The following is a 16,654-nucleotide window of genomic DNA, read 5'->3' as shown; positions in this document are numbered from 1 at the left end:
TGTGAAAAGGAGCAGCCATTTGTTTGCTTTTAATACAAAGGGTCTTGGTGAGTACTCAGTAAGATAATGTATGTGAAAATGCTTTGTAAACTTGAACATCATATAAACAGAAGTGAAGCGCTATTATGATTCACCAAACTGCTCTCAAAAGGTTACTCTGCACAAATTCTTGCTCCTAGGAACTCCACCAAAAGCACTTTTATATTTCTCTATTAGAAAGATATTCCATGTTCTCTCCAGCAGCATGCTCTAATCCATCTTAATCTGTATAGTCATAAAAGAATTCCAAAAGGCTTAACCAAAAGGTTCAAAGTGAAGAAATGAGGATGAAGCCAGGGGGAATCAAAGGGAAACAAAGCAAGACACTGTGTTTCTCATGTTTAGAAAGAAGACAGAAGTGAAGGTTAAGAAAATGGGCTGAAGTCCCACAGTTAGCTGTGTGATTTTTAGACCAAGATGTGTCACCCTTGGCATTACTGACAGTTTAGGCTGGATAATTGTTGGGGGGAGAGGGGAGCCTGTACTGTGCACTGGAGGATGTTTAGCAGCATCCCTAGCCTCTACCCAGGAGGTGCCAGTAGTACTCCTCTAGTTATGACAACCAAAAGGTCTCCAGATATTGTCAAATATCTCCTGGAGTAAAATCACCTCGAGCTGTGAACCATGTTCTTAGATAAGACTTGGTATATCTCCATACTTTAGTTTCATCTATAAAATGAAAACACTTACTTACCTATAGATCCAAGATCCCTTCTGGCTCTAAAAATGCTAAAATTCTATAAAGATCAGAATAAAGATGATTGAAAGCACAATCATATGGAGAGGGAACAAAGTATGTCATGGAAGAAGTTAATACTTTTGTGCAGTTTTCCTCATTACCTTAATAGATAATGATAAAACTTCCTTGTGTATTTTTCAATTATAAAATCTTTAAAAAATACAGTAAGAAAATTGGGCTGTTTTTAAAGATGTTAGTATCAAAAGACTAAAAAGATATAAAGACTACTCTAGAATCTACATTAAAGGGACATAATCACTAAACATAATGCATAATCTTTGATTCATTCCTGGGTTATTTTTTAAAATGTCCACAAAGGTTATTTTTGGTACAAGTGGGGAAATCTAAATATGAACAAAAAAATGGAGAATATTAATATATCATTGTTAAATTTTCTTTGTTGAGATAATGGTATTGTGGTTCTGTAGGAGAGAATCTTTGTCCTTTGGGGATCCATATTGAAGCATTTAGAAGTGAAAGTAACTTATTTTTGTTCAAAAGGTTCAGGGAAAAAAAGCATACATGTGTACATGTGTATATAATGTATGTACCTTGTGAAAAGGAGGAGAGCTAAAGCTAATGTGACAAAATGTTTGCAAATGTTGAATCAAAGTGAAGGATATCCAAGTGTTCACTATACTGTTGTTTCAACTTTCCCATAGGTTGGAAATTGTTCAAGATAAAAACTTGGGAAAAATATATCTAATATAAAACAAATTACATCCATGTTGGATTTGTAGTTAATCACAGAATAATATGCACCTTTTCTAACACTTTTTAAAGTACTCTTACTCAATACTCCCCACTCTAGCAGAATCTCCTGGGATAGTGGAGGCTCTGCTGGGGTGGGGATACGCTATTCTGAAAAAGCAATCCAACTGATTCTGATCTGGTGCTAGCCATCCTTACCCACCATTCAAAACCACTGCAATAGGCTGAAGCGCCTAAAAACAGGAACTGTGTTTTAGCAATCAGAGGCCAGACAAGAGCCAAAGGCACTCAATAAATATTTGTTCATTGTTAAACAAATGGTTCCCATACTACAGTTTCTTTCCTCCTCCTACTTCCCCTCTACACATCTTTTTTCCCCCCACAGTGCGGTGAGAAAAGAAGGATAAAAAACGAACAACAACAACAACAAAAAAAACACCTTAATAGCTTTCCTTCAAAATAAACTTGCTTAGATTAACGGTAATATCATTAATTATTACAATAGTAATAAATAAAACAAATAGGACAAGCTGAAACAAAAACTAACAAAAGTCAGTTTCAGTTTCCTGTTTTAATTCTACTGATAGTGTGTTTTCTATTTCTTCTCCAGAAATAATTTCTGCAATAATCTTCTCCTTACTGAAATAGAGCTCAATGAAACCAGGTAACAAAACTATCTAAAAGCAGACTGGCGAAAAGTCCTACCTAAGGCTAAAAAAAGGCTTGTTTCTTTTAGCAGCCATCATGTTTTTTCCTCTGTGCAGTATCTTTTTCTATGTGAGCTACAGAAAAATTTATAAAGCACACGGAGTGTTAACGAATACCAAAGTTCAAATTTCATGTGTTACGTTCAAAATGGTGAGTGTTTTAAGCAACTGGCAACAGTTCAAAAAAAAGTTCCTTCCCACAAAGTGTAAAACAAGGCAAATACCACAACAGAAATCTGCTCTGGGACTACCAAAATATTTATATTGCCTTCAAGTTATGGAAAAAGTTATTTTAGGCAAGATTAGCTTTCAGAGGCTACTTGATACACCTGAATGAAAGAAAATCTGTTCCAGAATGGTGATGGAAACTCCGTATTTTCCAGATCAGATTCTTTCATTTAATTTAGCATCTCCTAGTCAAGTGTTACCCCCAACTTCACGGGAAATACAGAAGATTGGACCCTGCCCTCAAAGGACCCACAGTTCAGCTGGGTGACAAGCAGATGAATAATTTCAATGTGACAGATAAATGCTGTGGCAGAGGAATGTCAGAGTCTCTAGTCAAAGTCAAGGATGGGCTTTCAACTCAGAAAAACAGAAGATAAATGGAGGAAAAATAAGAGAAGGTATCAAGTCCTATTAGCAAACCATTAGCAAACCTGAGCCACAGTGCAGAAGGTATGTTAGCACGTGGAGTGCCCAGAGACTGGCTGGAGTGCAAAGAGGAGGCTGTCCATTATCTATCTCTGGCCACTGCGAGCCTGTGCAAAATCTACCTTGTAGAGGAAGGAGTAAGTGCAGGGATCACATGGATGTCACACAGGCAGCACTGTGGACTAACTCCCATAGTCCAATATGGTAAGAGAAGGGACAAGAGGGACATGGTGGACATGCTGGGTAAGAGAAAGGCATGTGCACAGGTAAGGAGTCACAAAAAAGAAAACAAAAAACTGGCATATCTTAAGGCTGATTTTTAAAAGTTATTCTCTAAGACTTAATCAATATACACTATGTTTTATTTCTGTATTCATTAAAAGATGTAATCTAAGGTAACTGTTATGTTTTTAACATACTAATAGCTTTCCAAGATATCACTCAAAATGTTTAATTTCAAACCTACAAGTATATGGTACATCCCTGTTGATATTTATAGTAAATACTGTATTTGATATATAGAGAAAAAAGTCTAAGGAAGTAAAAGATACACACTTAAAAAAGGCAAATTAGGCAGTATACTATTTCAAGAGGTTTGCACACTGACTATTAAGCTTATTTTGAAGTATCTAACGCATGGGTGCAACTGTGGGTAGACCCAGGAGCTCACTAATCTTTGTCAGCTGTACCAAGATGCTAAGCAGACAGACTGAAACACACCTTCACAAGTGACAGCACTTGCTTAACTTTCCTGTCCTTAACCCTTACTACCTTTTATAAACATCAGTACCTGTGGACATTGAAGAATACTGAATGAGAAAGATAAATACTTTGAGGAGAAAAAAATGGATCAAATGTCAACTTTGCCCAATTAACCCAAACTAATGTCTAACAGAGGAAATGGTAGTGCTTCAAATATAGTGAGTTTATCAGGAAGGATTTATTAGATTACTGCAGTCTGACTTCCTCAATGTCAGAAAGTGTGGTGAAGAACTCCAAACACACCTTGAGAGGCAGAAGGCAAGGCCCCTACTGACTGTGCTAATAATTCAGGGTCAAGGTCCTCATCCCTAAACTGACAAGATTTAATACCACAAGATTCCCCACTGTCCCTTCCAGCTCTGAACAAATCTTCCATTTTAATCTTTAAATTCACAACTTTCAATTTTGTTTCGTGGAATAGGGAGAGGGAAAAGCAGGAAATAGTCTCAGTTCTACAGATCATTCTTCTGTTTTATATATAAAAGTGTATCTTGCTAAGTATTCTTGATATTAGTTTCCCATATTATTGTATGAACTGAGTGAATCCTTGGTAATTCTGCACTGATCCCCATCTTTGATCCCCGCCCCCCTTAACAAATGCTTGGAATTTCTCTACCACAGGTATGTGTTATACTCTAACCACAAAAATGTCAAAGTAATGAACAGCAAACAGGACCTCCTTGTTGTTCTCTATAGATGTCAGTATATCCATCCGTACACATAACACGAATCAAGTGTTTTATGGTACAAATTTTATATATATATTGTGTGTGTGTGTGTGTGTGTGTGTGTGTGTGTGTGTGTGTTTATTTAGGCCTGGCATAATTTCAACACTGATAGTACCAACTGCTCAGTAGATAACTGCCATTTTCTCAAAAACAAACATGATGTACAAACTAATGAAATACAGGATAATGTGTGCTACTATATAACTCACCTAAACATTTCAAAAGAAGCAAATGTCATGAAAAGTCTTACAAAATGAAAATCACAAATACTTTTACAGTATTATTTTAGCAAAGACAGTCTACTCCAGCATGAAACTGACCATAAAGGCAGCCCCGGTGGCGCAGCGGTTTGGTGCTGCCTGCAGCCTGGGGTATGATCCTGGGGTCCCAGGATCGAGTCCCACATCAGGGCTCCCTGCATGGAGCCTGCTTCTCCCTCTGCCTGTGTCTCTGCCTCTTTCTCTCTGTGTCTATGAATAAATAAATAAAATCTTAAAAAAAAAAAAAAAAGAAACTGACCATAAAACCCAAAATACTAATAATAAACTAAAGATTCCTTAGGTTACTAATCCCAGACAAGTTTTCATTACAGAGTTACTACTATTTCTCCCATCCTCAGTCTTTCTAAAACCAACCACACTGCTCTAGCTTTAAAATAGTATTGTCAACAATCACAAGGGATGTTTAAGCCTGAAATCAGACCAGTTCCTAGAGTAATTTCTCGTTTCTGGGAAAAACATACATATTCATGATTTTAGGACAAAAAGTAACAGCATCTGACTGAAATAATTAGAACCATTCTCAGAAGAGTACTAGTTGAGAGAAACAAGTACTAATATTAAAAGTCCAACAAGTATATAAGTACAAATTCTGTACATTCCATGGTGCTAAAGAAGTATCACTTGAGAAAATACCACTTGGTTTCCTGGCAATGGATACCATCATAAATCAAGTAACATCACAAAAAATTCTTGAGGCACTATTCAAATGCTTTTGATAGATGTCAGCTCTTTCACACTTAACCCACAACTCTTGAAAGCCTCTAATTTCTGAATTAGAACATCACAAGTTATTACATTTAGAGCACAAGAAATCTAACAACCTTGAAACTATAATAGAGAGGGGACTATATGCAATTGGTTCATCATTACATTCCCAACACTTAGAAGGCTCAGTGCCTAGCACACAATCAGTGCTCAATAAAAACCTACTGAAAGAAGGGCTGTTTTGAGAATAACCATTCTGTTGCTCTAACATTTTTAGTTTAATGTTGGTTTTTACCATTGGAATTTGAACTGTATCATTATTTCATATAAATCTAGAGTTTTTATTCTGAGAATTCTTTAATTATTTTCCATTTAATAAGAATACCAGAAATAGCCATCCCACCCTCTTAAAAATGTGCAAAAAGGCATGAAAGAGTACTGTATGTTAAAGTATATGTAAATGACAGAAAAAGTCAAATGAGTGGCATGCTTCTTGGAAACAATGGATGAGATTGGGTCTGGAGCCTATCAAGAGCCCGACAACCCTGAGAAACACTGCTAAGGTCGCAGCAAACAGGCACAAGCAAAGGCCACACTGGCCAGATGTGCACCTCTATTCCATACCTTTGGCAAAGCCAAACAAACAAAAACCCTTCCGCCCTAAAGACAGCTGTTGTCAAAATATAGTCACAGACCTTTGAGAGTCTTTACAAGCTGGCAGGTAATCTAAAGGCCAATTAAAACACACTGAAGTCATCCAAAAGAATATCCTCAAACCAATTAACAAGGCAAGATGCTCTGAGATACTCCAGGGCAGGGGAGAGCATGCACAAAAGAAGTGCAGGAAAAGCAAATGAACAGAAACTCCATTAAAGATTAACCTCTGACTCAAATTTGTATAGTCCTACTGAATCACTTCTTCCAGGCCATAGTTTTTTTATAACTAGAAATAAATGGAAACTCTAATAAGTAGATAATCAAATATGAATTCTAGATTAAAAGAAAATTGTTCCAATGATATGCTGGGAAGTAGCATCCTTTTTCTATATTTCAGTTAGATAAAACACAAATTAAATCTTTTTAATATTTAATTTTCCTCAATAGCAAAGTTTTAAAATAATTCTGGAGTCTAGGCAAAATTTTCCTAAGACTTGTGAAATAGTCTTTTTTTTTTTTTTAAGACTTTATTTATTTATTCATGAGAGACAGAGAGGCAGACACAGGCAGAGGGAAAAGCAGGCTTCATGCAGGGAGCCTGATGTGGGACTCGATCTTGGGACTCCCGGATCACACCCGGAGCCAAAGGCAGACACTCAACCACTGAGTCACCCAGGCGTCCCAGTCTTTTTTTTTAAAGCTACTTTCATTTTAATAAACACCACAGTTTCGTTGGTCTTTTAAAATAAAGTTTATATACTTTTTAGAAGTTCATTAAAAATGAAAAAAATTGAAACAGAATCACCTATAGTCCCATCACCCAAAAATAATAGCATTAATACTTCAGCACCAGCTTACTTTAAAAATCAAGTGTGTGGGCGGCCGGGTGTCTCAGCAGTTTAGCGCTGCCTTCGGCTCAGGCTCAGGGCATGATCCTGGAGTCGCAGGATCAAGTCCCACATCAGGCTCCCTGCATGAAGCCTGCTTTTCCCTCTGCCTATGTCTCTGCCTCTCTGTCTCTCATGAATAAATAAAATCTTAAGAAAAAAATTTAAAGTGTGTATATTTTCTGAGGCCTCACAGCTTTTAACTTCTCAAAGTCGTCAATGAATGAATGAATAAAAATTAGCTATAGGTATGTATAGTCCAAGACCTCCAATTTTATAGATGAAAAAACGGAGACTCAGGAGCAAACTGACTTGCCCAATGATAAAGTAATTAGCAGGCAAAAGAACCCTAAACAAAATGTACCACCCCCTCAAACCACTGGTGCAATACTCTTTCAAATATCATTTGACTTTTTATTTAAAATTTTCTTCCCATCCATTCAGTTGTCTCTCTATCCAATCAGATACTGTGAGCTGAGGTACCAGAGTCATAGAGATAAAAAGAATCCTGTTCCTCAGGCCTAATGGAAAGACAGATACACATCTTTTTTAACTAAAGTAAGATCACCGCTTTGCTTTTACCTTAGAGATAGGGCATAGGAACTTACCTTGAAGAATGAATTGGTGTTAGCAGGCAGATGGAAACTGGGTTTGAGGGTGAGACTGGGCCAAGAGATGGCCCCTGAACTGCAAGGGAGATAAGACCAGATGGGTAAGTATAGAGATCTTGAAAGAAAAGACTTTTTTGGGTTTTACCTACAGAAAACGAGGAAACACCAAACACTTTTGAGCAAAGTTATGCTGTGTTTTTAGAGTTTGCATTATAGAGATCATTCTGGTGCCAGTGAACAGCACAGAGAAAAGAAAGGTACGTGAATAAAGTCAGCGCAGTAACAGTGGGGACAAGCAGAAGGGGCAGGAGAGACACTTAGGTCAGAATAAATAGGGTATTTGATAAGAAAAGAAAATAAAGAATCCAGAATAAATTAAACAATTGGTAGATGATGTTGCCATCTGCAGCGTGGAATACCCTCATATTTTCTAAGATCTGGAATATATCTTAAATTGTTACCAAAATGCTTCACTGTAGATTTCAAACTACAGGTTTCAAAAAGCAATTTTCCACCAAAATTGACAACACAGGGGTGAGAAGTGAAAAGGGGAAAAAAAAAAATTTTTTTTTAAATTGCTGACCAGTTTATAAAAAGCTAGATTCTAAAAGCACACAAAGCAGAAATCGAAAAGTCTTGGCAACAGAATGTCTGACCAATAAGTTTTTCTGAAAAAGATTCTAATTTCAGAAATCATTTTGGAAACCTACTGATCAAGAATGTACCATGTTGTTCACAACGTTGTTGGGTTTTTTAATGAGATATTTCTAACATAAATACCTTAAACTTAAGCAAAAGCATCTCAAATAGTGTCAACCAAATTTCGTAACACAAATAACTGGGTGAGATACCACCGGAAAGCAAACTAGGGGCTGGAACATTTTTTAATTTTTTTTAAAGGTTTTTATTTTATTTTTTAAGATTTTATTTATTCATTCATAGACACAGAGAGATAGAGGCAGAGATACAGCAGAGGGAGAAGCAGGCTCCATGCAGGGAGCCCGATGTGGGCCTCGATCCAGGGTCTCCAGGATCACACCCCAGGCTGCAGGCGGCGCCAAACCGCTGCGCCACCAGGGCTGCCCAGAAGCTCATCTTTAGAAGTGAGAAGACTTTGGGGGCGGGGGGCCACCAAATAGATTATCTGTAAGAGGAAAATCAAATCTTTAACTCAGTCCTAGGAGAAGATTCTACAGACCTCTGTCTCATGGCTGCAGCATTTCAATTTCTGGAAACGGTTATCAGAATAAAATTTTGACTTAATTGTGTGTAGCTCTTCTTTTCAGAACAAATAAAAATAAACCAAATCTATGGTTACATGTTCCATTAACCAACTTAAAGTTAACCATTAAAACAAGTAGGTTAAAAAAAAAAAAAGAAAAAACAAGTAGATTCCACTTCCCTTACACAAATAAAAAATATAAGGCACCAATAATGGAAGCTAGGTTTACAACTCTGGAAAGAAGTGAACTCATTAACCTATCATAAAATCAAAAAGGGTACCAAATACTTGCCAAAAACTCACCATAGAGATTATCAACAACAAGTAATAAGTAATGCCTCCCACCGCTAATATGCTAATTAACAAATGTTTGATTGTGATTTTAAAAATGTTCCATTAAGCAACAAAAATTCCTATAATAATGAGAATGAGAATTACAAACCTAAAATAGAAACTAAAACTCCCCAGAAGGAAGGTGAGATAAAACATTTACCCTTTTGAAAACGAAGCACAACTTTCTTGGCAGCGCCTGAGCAATCCAAAATCTTCAGAAAAGCCCTTTGCGTCTGAATTTCTCAGGTACCTGAAGCTTACAGCTTAATGCGCCCAACCTTCTTCTTAAATTTCATTCTCTTGTTTAAAAACTAAAACCTTGCTAAGCTGTACTACACATTCCTGATCCTTCTTAAACAGAGCATACTGGAACCTCTTCTTGGGGACCGCATTACTAAAACCAGCCATCCTCCGGGGTTGTGAGACACACAAAGCTGTTTCATATGGCCCTATACACACTGGCTGGCCTGCTCTGGTGGAGTCTGCTTTCAAAGTTTTCCTGTCCCCCCCATACTACTGAGCTGCTTGCTTGTTACTTCTCACTACTGTCAAACATGCTTTCTAAATGCTCATCATCTCGTGTTGGGACTGCTACAAAACTCTTCTAATCTGCCACTTACAATTTGATAGAAAACCTAATATTAAAATTTATTTGAACTATGGGAAAAAACCAAATTAAAACAACAAATAAGTGAAACGCATATAGTGAATGCACTAAATGTGTGGGGATGTTTTGAAATGGTTCAATCTGATGTATTTACGTGTTTACTTATTTCTCTCTGGTGTTCCAAATGGGAAAAATTTCCTGGAAAACTGAACTCCAGATATAAAAAGTACTATTTGGCTAAATCTTTCTAAATACAACAGTTCCTATTAGAAGTAAAAAAATTCTCATCTTGGGCAGCCCTGGTGGTGCAGCGGTCTAGCGCCGCCTGCAGCCTAGGGTGTGATCCTGGAGACCCTGGATGAGTTCCCCGTCAGGCTCTCTGCATGGTGCCTGCTTCTTCCTCTGCCTGTGTCTCTGCCTCCCTCTCTCTGTGTGTGTGTCTCTATGAATAAATAAATTTTAAAAACCTTTAAAAAAAAATTTCTCATCTTCATACTTAAGATTCCAATAAAATCAATGTTGTATGATATTTGGCCAGTAAACACAAAAATGTGTAGTATACCGTGGTCTGCTATTTAAGTTGTATTAAAGTTGCAATCCTTTCTTCAAATTGTTAAAACATTAAAACATTTACTTTTCTAATATTGCAACTGGTTTTAAGCTAATAGCATTACTACGCTATATAAAACTGTCACTACCCACGATTTCACTAAGAGTACACTCGCCAACATACAAAAGGTACTTCCTTTGTGCCAGATTACTCTCATTTTTAACAACATATGGCCAGGTAGTTACAAGGTAAGAATCCAACTGTTGGATGAACTCACAGGCCTAATTCCCAAAGGAGATTCATATACTAGATTATAAAGAAATTCTTGGTGTAAAAATTAGGCTATGCTAATTAACCTTGCAGATTCCCTATTTTTATTTCATCAATTTCAACTGATTTTTTGGAATTATTTTACTTTTTATTTTAAAATCTTCACATGGATTCTTCTTTTTTTTCTTTATAATTTATCAAATTATGATAAGCCATGATTTGTAAGGTCTTGTATTCAAATTACTTATAATTAACTAAAATTTGTTTATTTGTATTTACTCCATACTCAAGTATACTATAGTATTGTTACATTTCAGGAAAAAAAGAACATGAATTTTAATATAAACTTTAATATAAGTATTGATATTAAAATTCTATTTCATTTATAATTACCATATACTATCAAAGGAAAAAAAGGCAATGAGGTAAGTTAAAGTTAGATATATTACCGCAGGACCAACCTTGGGGCTCTAAAAAAACTAAAAAGCAATGGAATCTTGGAAATACGACAAAATACCTTAGGAAGGAAGGTCCATATTAAAATGGGAATAAAACAAGAGTTCCCAACAGAGCACAATATTAAATGTCAGTTGTAGGAATATTAATTATCACAGAACTAGACAGCTAGGAAAGGTATTTCTAGCTGTTAACTGAAATCTCCTTGTTAAAAAAAAAATCCATCTCAGTGTTTTCTAACAAATAAGACAATAGCGAGTAAGTTACGTTACACAACTGTTAAACTGTGTAAGATGCCCCAACAGCACCTGACTGACTTCTACTGGTCCCCCGAACAGGATCACACTGCCTAAGAGACATATTCTCCCAACTCTGCGAAGGACCCAACAGGGAGGCAAGCCCTTAGCAGTGGCCAGCAGGTAAGAAAGAGTGAAGTCGGAGTGGGGCATTAAACAACTGGATAAGTTATTTAGAGCAGCCGTGAGACTTTATTCTCCTAAATAATAGAACAACTCTTATCTGGCTTGGACAGGTTTTGAATTAATACTATTCAAAATCTTAACTGGATAGCTTCTCAAAGTCCCTTCCTGACACGGAAACCATGAATTACATTTATCCAACAACAGTAGTAACGACCAAACACAACATGTGCAAAGCAATATCTTCACTTAATTGGATACTGAAAAGGTGATTTTCTGAGCAATTCTGCGTGTTCCGTTAAGTATCTGGGTGTTTTAAGGTTTTTTTTTCCCCCTCTTAGATATTTGAGTGTTTATCTGCATTCTTCTTGCTTCTTTTGAACCAGAAATTAACTGCCTTTATTTTCCAAACTTTAATTTTTAAACTAAACCCTAATTACAGCATGGGCCCAAATTACTAAACTGATTTACATGATCTTGGGAAATCACTTCTTGTAAAATGAGTGGCTTGCACTGAGAGCCACTAGAATGTAACCTTCACATTCATTACTTCACATTCCCACCCCCACCCCCCACCAGGGGACATGGAAGCCACTGAATGTTTACTGGCTGTCCCCAAATGACAAATATAAATGTAGTTACTTTTTCTTTTGTAACATTTATATTTTAATCTGTATATTCCCAAACATCCTGAAGAGGACACTAAAACCAAAATTTCCTATGCATCAAAAATAACTTTACATAATTTAAAATCAGATACTCATTTTTTAAGAAATAAAACAAGTAGATTATACAAGAACTGACAAACTTCACCCAGTTTGTTACACTTCCCTTTTCTTCCTCCCCATTAACCCATTGGTCCGTCCTGACCCTTCATCTGAAAGGAGAAAATGCATGGGTCATGCAGGGAGAAGGCCTGAGTTCTAGTCCCATTTCTTCCATTAACTGGCTCTGTGTAGACAAGTCACTTCCCCCTTAGGCCCTGTCAGGCTGTTTATTTCAACAAAAGAGCTGAACAAATTATTAATTTCTAAAGTCTTTCACTCTGAAGATCGAATTCTTTCATTCTACTCATTATTCTACTCCTAATGCCTTGATTTGGGGCTTGCCATATCATTCCTCAACTCAAAATTGTCTTTTTCCCTTCTTTATTTTTCCTTATCTTAACTTGAATCTGATCTAAAACCATGAGTAAAGCAGAGTAAAAAAGCACAGTGTCCTTGAAGTCAGGAGCTCAGGTTCAAATCCAGATTGCCACCAGTGAATCCCATCTCTAAAATGGTGATGTTGTGAACTATATCACTGAGGGTTAGAAGAATGTATAAAGCACCTAATACAGTGCCTGACATGTTGTGGAGATGCTCAATTAGCACCTTGTTCTATTTCCCAGGATCAAAAGCCTCAGCTTCCCAATGTCTATAGCAAGGATGTCCAACCAGCAAGCTGCACAGGTGGCACGCAGGCAGATTTGTAAAACTACAGGTAGAAACTGGGTTAAACGTTCTCACCAAGTCACTGTGTGCCTGTCAGGTGTCTGCCTGTAACCTGCCAATATGGTTCTGGGGAAAGCAGGCTCAGCCACAAGTCCCTCCTGAACTCTGAAAAGCAAATGGTGCAGCCTCCTCAGACCAAATCCACAGATCAAGAGGAAATGAAAACTTGACACAATTCTTCAAAAAAAAAAAGATAGATTCTCTGGATTTTACCTGAAAGCAAACTCCTCAGCCTGCCATTAACGTGAAAAGAAGCCAGACCCGTCTCTTTGCATTTAAATCTATAGGCCAGTACAGCTAATGCTGGAGTCCACCAAGCATTATTTAATTTGAGTTTTCAATTATAAGCAATGAAAAGGTGTGACAAAAAAAAAAAAGTTTTTTCAACGAAAAGAGGATACACTGAATTTCATAGTTACACACCAATATACCTTCAGAGAAAGTAACAGCTTTCTTCTGATTTCAAAATTGGGTCAAAACCGGAATAAGCAAGTAGAGGAGTGACAGGGACTTGCAAAGAGAAACTCATTTCTTAAAGTGACTTAAATACAGTTATTTAATTATGTGGGATTGTTGTCCCAAATGAGGAATAATAACAATCTTTACTTCCATACGCTAGTCAATGATACAGCCAAATTACAGGGTAATTTGAGGGCAATCAATCAAGTGTGTGGAAGCCTGGGAACCTAAGAAATCTTGCAAAGAAACCCGTTTTTCCAAAGTGCCACCTTCTTTTTCCAAGCTACTTCAGCCCAAGCGGCTGTTGCAAAAGCATGTAATTAAAAGGATAGAACACAATTCAGAAAAAATTATTTCAGAAGGCTTAGCTTAAGAATTATCCACATTTCTATCTCTATTTAAAAACACAAGCCCACTAATCTGAGCTCTGAGCTCTTCTGGGATCAGGCCAAGCTGTTCCACTTGTCCACCCAAAATGCACTATCCGATGACTATCTGACCAAAATTCTTGATCTGAGCTGCCATTTTTTTCTGCAAAGCAATTATTTCACAGGCACTGGCGCTTCTCGCCCATCCTTCTTAAAATTGGCTAAAGTAGGTTTCTCTTCCCCGAGTTCTTTGCTCACATCCCCAACAGGCCTGATTTTCTCCACCCAGACTTGAGATCTGCGATCAGACCCAATGGCCTCAACGGCCCTTTCCCCTTAACAGACTCCTCCAGTTTCTCTCCCACCCCACCCCTGCCCCTCTGCACAGCACCCTCACTAAGACTGCAATTCCTTGTCACCTCTACTTTTTCCTCATTTCTCACCTTGCCTATGACCGGTACCCCCTCTACCTAGCCTTGGTCCCAGCTTCATCCCCCAATTCCAGGACTCCTCAGCGCCTGCTCCAGACCTGGCCTCTGATCTCTAACCTCCTCGACCCAATCCCCACCTGGCCTTTTTAAAAAATATTTTATTTATTCATGAGAGGCAGGCAGAGAGAGAGGCAGAGTCACAAGCAGAGGGAGAAGCAGACTCCACGCAGGGAGCCCGATGTGGGACTCGATCCCGGGTCTCCAGGATCACACCCGGGGCTGAAGCCGGCGCTAAACCGCTGAGCCACCCAGGCTGCCCCCCACCTGGCCTTATTAACGTCGGTCCCTCCCCAGACCTTCTGGCAGGTAGCACCCCCCCCTCCCCCCGCCTCCTATGGATCCCCGTCATCCCCGGTCGCTGCCCAGTCCCTCATTTTTAAACCCTGCCCAACCTCCTGTGTTTCTGGTCCTTGACTACACCCACACCCCATTCCCAACCCCAGCAGTCCTGCCCTGACCCCAGCAAAGGCCAGCACTCGGGCTGGCCCATCCCACTTTTCCTCGGACTCCCAACCTGGTGCGTCCCCCAGCGCAGGGGACCCCTGATGCGCGCGCCCTCCGCATCACACGCTCCCGCTCCGGGCTAACGCATCAGCTCTCCCCCAGCGCACATGCTCGGCCCCACCCGCACCCCGACCCGCACCCCGACCCGCTGGCCCGCTTCCCGGGGCCTACTCAGCCCCTCCCCGGGGGGTCCTCTCCCTCGCTGACCCGGCCTGGTGACCTCCGCCCTCACTCAGGCCCTCCCCCGGGGGGTCCCTCTCCCCACCTGACCCCGACCCGGTGACCTCCGCCCTCACTCAGCCCCTCCCCAGGGGGTCCTCTCCCTCGACGACCCCGGCCTGGTGACCTCGGCCTGGTGACCTCCGCCCTCACTCAGCCCCTCCCCCGGGGGGTCCCTCTCCCCACCTGACCCCGACCAGGTGACCTCCGCCCTCACTCAGGCCCTCTCCTGGGGGGGTCCCTCTCCCCACCTGACCCCGACCCTGTGACCTCCGCCCACACTCAGCCCCTCCCCCGGGGGTCCCTCTCCCCACCTGACCCCGACCCGGTGACCTCCGCCCTCTCTCAGGCCCTCCCCTGGGGGGGTCCCTCTCCCCACCTGACCCCGACCCGGTGACCTCCGCCCTCTCTCAGGCCCTCCCCCGGGGGGTCCCTCTCCCCACTTGACCCCGGCCCGGTGACCTCCGCCCTCTCTCAGGCCCTCCCCTGAAGGGTCCCTCTCCCCACCTGACCCCGACCCGGTGACCTCCGCCCTCTCTCAGGCCCTCCCCCGGGGGGTCCCTCTCCCCACTTGACCCCGGCCCGGTGACCTCCGCTCTCTCTCAGGCCCTCCCCTGAGGGGTCCCTCTCCCCACCTGACCCCGGCCCGGTGACCTCCGCCCACACTCAGCCCCTCCCCCGGGGTCGCTCTCCCCACCTGACCCCGACCCGGTGACCTCCGCCCTCACTCAGCCCCTCCCCCGGGGTCGCTCTCCCCACCTGACCCCGGCCCGGTGACCTCCGCCCTCACTCAGCCCCTCCCCGGGGGGGCCGCTCTCCCCCACCCCCGACCCCGCCCCGGTGACCTCCGCCCTGGCCGAGTCCCGGGCTCCATTCCCGCGGCTTCCCGGGCGGCCCCCGCCCCCGCAGCCCACCGCGGGGTGTGCCCCCGGCCCCGGCCCGCACGGCGGGGTCACAGCCGCCGTCCTCACCTCGGCGTCCACCACCTCGTGGTAGGCGGGCGGGGGGTCGAAGCCGCCGCCGCCGCCGCCGCCGGTGCTCCCGCCGCGGGAGGGGCCGCCGCCGTCCCCGCCGCCGCCGTCGCCGCGAGAGCCGCCGCCGGGCCCGGGGCTGGGGCCGCCGCCGCTGTCCATGGGCTCGTAGCCGCCGTAGTCGAGGCCCGGCCGCTCGTTGGTGAGCAGCGCCACGGCCTCGTTGATGTCGTTCTTGGCCAGGCGCAGGGCCCTGCGGATGGTGGCGGGGTCCGAGAAGCCCATGCACAGCAGCGTGGTCATGTGCTGCTCCTCCTCCGACTCCATGGCTCGGGCCTCCTCCGGGCCGCGCCGGCCGGCGGGCGGCGAAGCTGCGGCTCCCGGGCCTGGCGGGCCGCCCCCGCGCCCGAGCGGGCCCCTGCGCTGCCGGCCTGCGCGCTCCGCTGCCGCCGGGCCGGGCTGGGCGCGGGCGTGGACGCCGCGAGCCGAGCGAGGGCGGCGGGGCGCTCAGGCGCGGCGGCGGCCCGGCCCAGCCCTGCGCGCCGCCATGTTGGCCTCCCTCTCCCCCGCCTCCTCCCCCTCCCTCTCCCCCGCCTCCCCCGCCTCCTCCGCCCGCGGGGCCGCGCCTCCGCTCCCGGAAGCGGCCCGGGCAGCCCCAGGCTCGCGGAGGACGGGCGCGGGGGAGGGGGGAGGCGGGGGAGGGGGAAGGTGTGACTTTTTTTTCTTTTTTTTTTTCCACTTAGCGGAGGGAGGGGCGGCGCAGACGGGCGGGCGGAGGCGAGGGAGGGTCCCCGCCGCCGCCCGTGGCTGC

General features: G+C 42.8%; 1 protein-coding gene across 3 annotated transcripts in view; it reads right to left on the bottom strand.

The window, feature by feature from the left end:
- USP24 (ubiquitin specific peptidase 24) overlaps positions 1-16,296 on the bottom strand; it is a 137,763-nt gene extending 121,467 nt beyond the window's left edge. Inside the window, exon 1 of one of the 3 annotated variants that reach the window (XR_011995997.1) lies at positions 15,844-16,290. Coding sequence is in view for 2 of the 3 variants with exons in the window: in XM_072730826.1 (XP_072586927.1) it covers positions 15,844-16,170 (327 nt within the window). In the remaining variant the exon portion in view is untranslated. Of the gene's footprint in view, positions 1-15,843 lie in introns of all 3 variants that reach the window. The other 2 variants (XM_072730826.1, XM_072730825.1) reach the window with 2 other exon arrangements.
- Between the last annotated feature and the right edge of the window lie 358 nt (positions 16,297-16,654).

This window comes from Vulpes vulpes, chromosome 12 (assembly GCF_048418805.1).
Source record: "Vulpes vulpes isolate BD-2025 chromosome 12, VulVul3, whole genome shotgun sequence".
NCBI lineage: Eukaryota > Metazoa > Chordata > Mammalia > Carnivora > Canidae > Vulpes > Vulpes vulpes.
The sequence above is the reverse complement of the archived record's forward strand: the minus strand, read 5'-3'. Positions and strand labels throughout refer to the sequence as shown.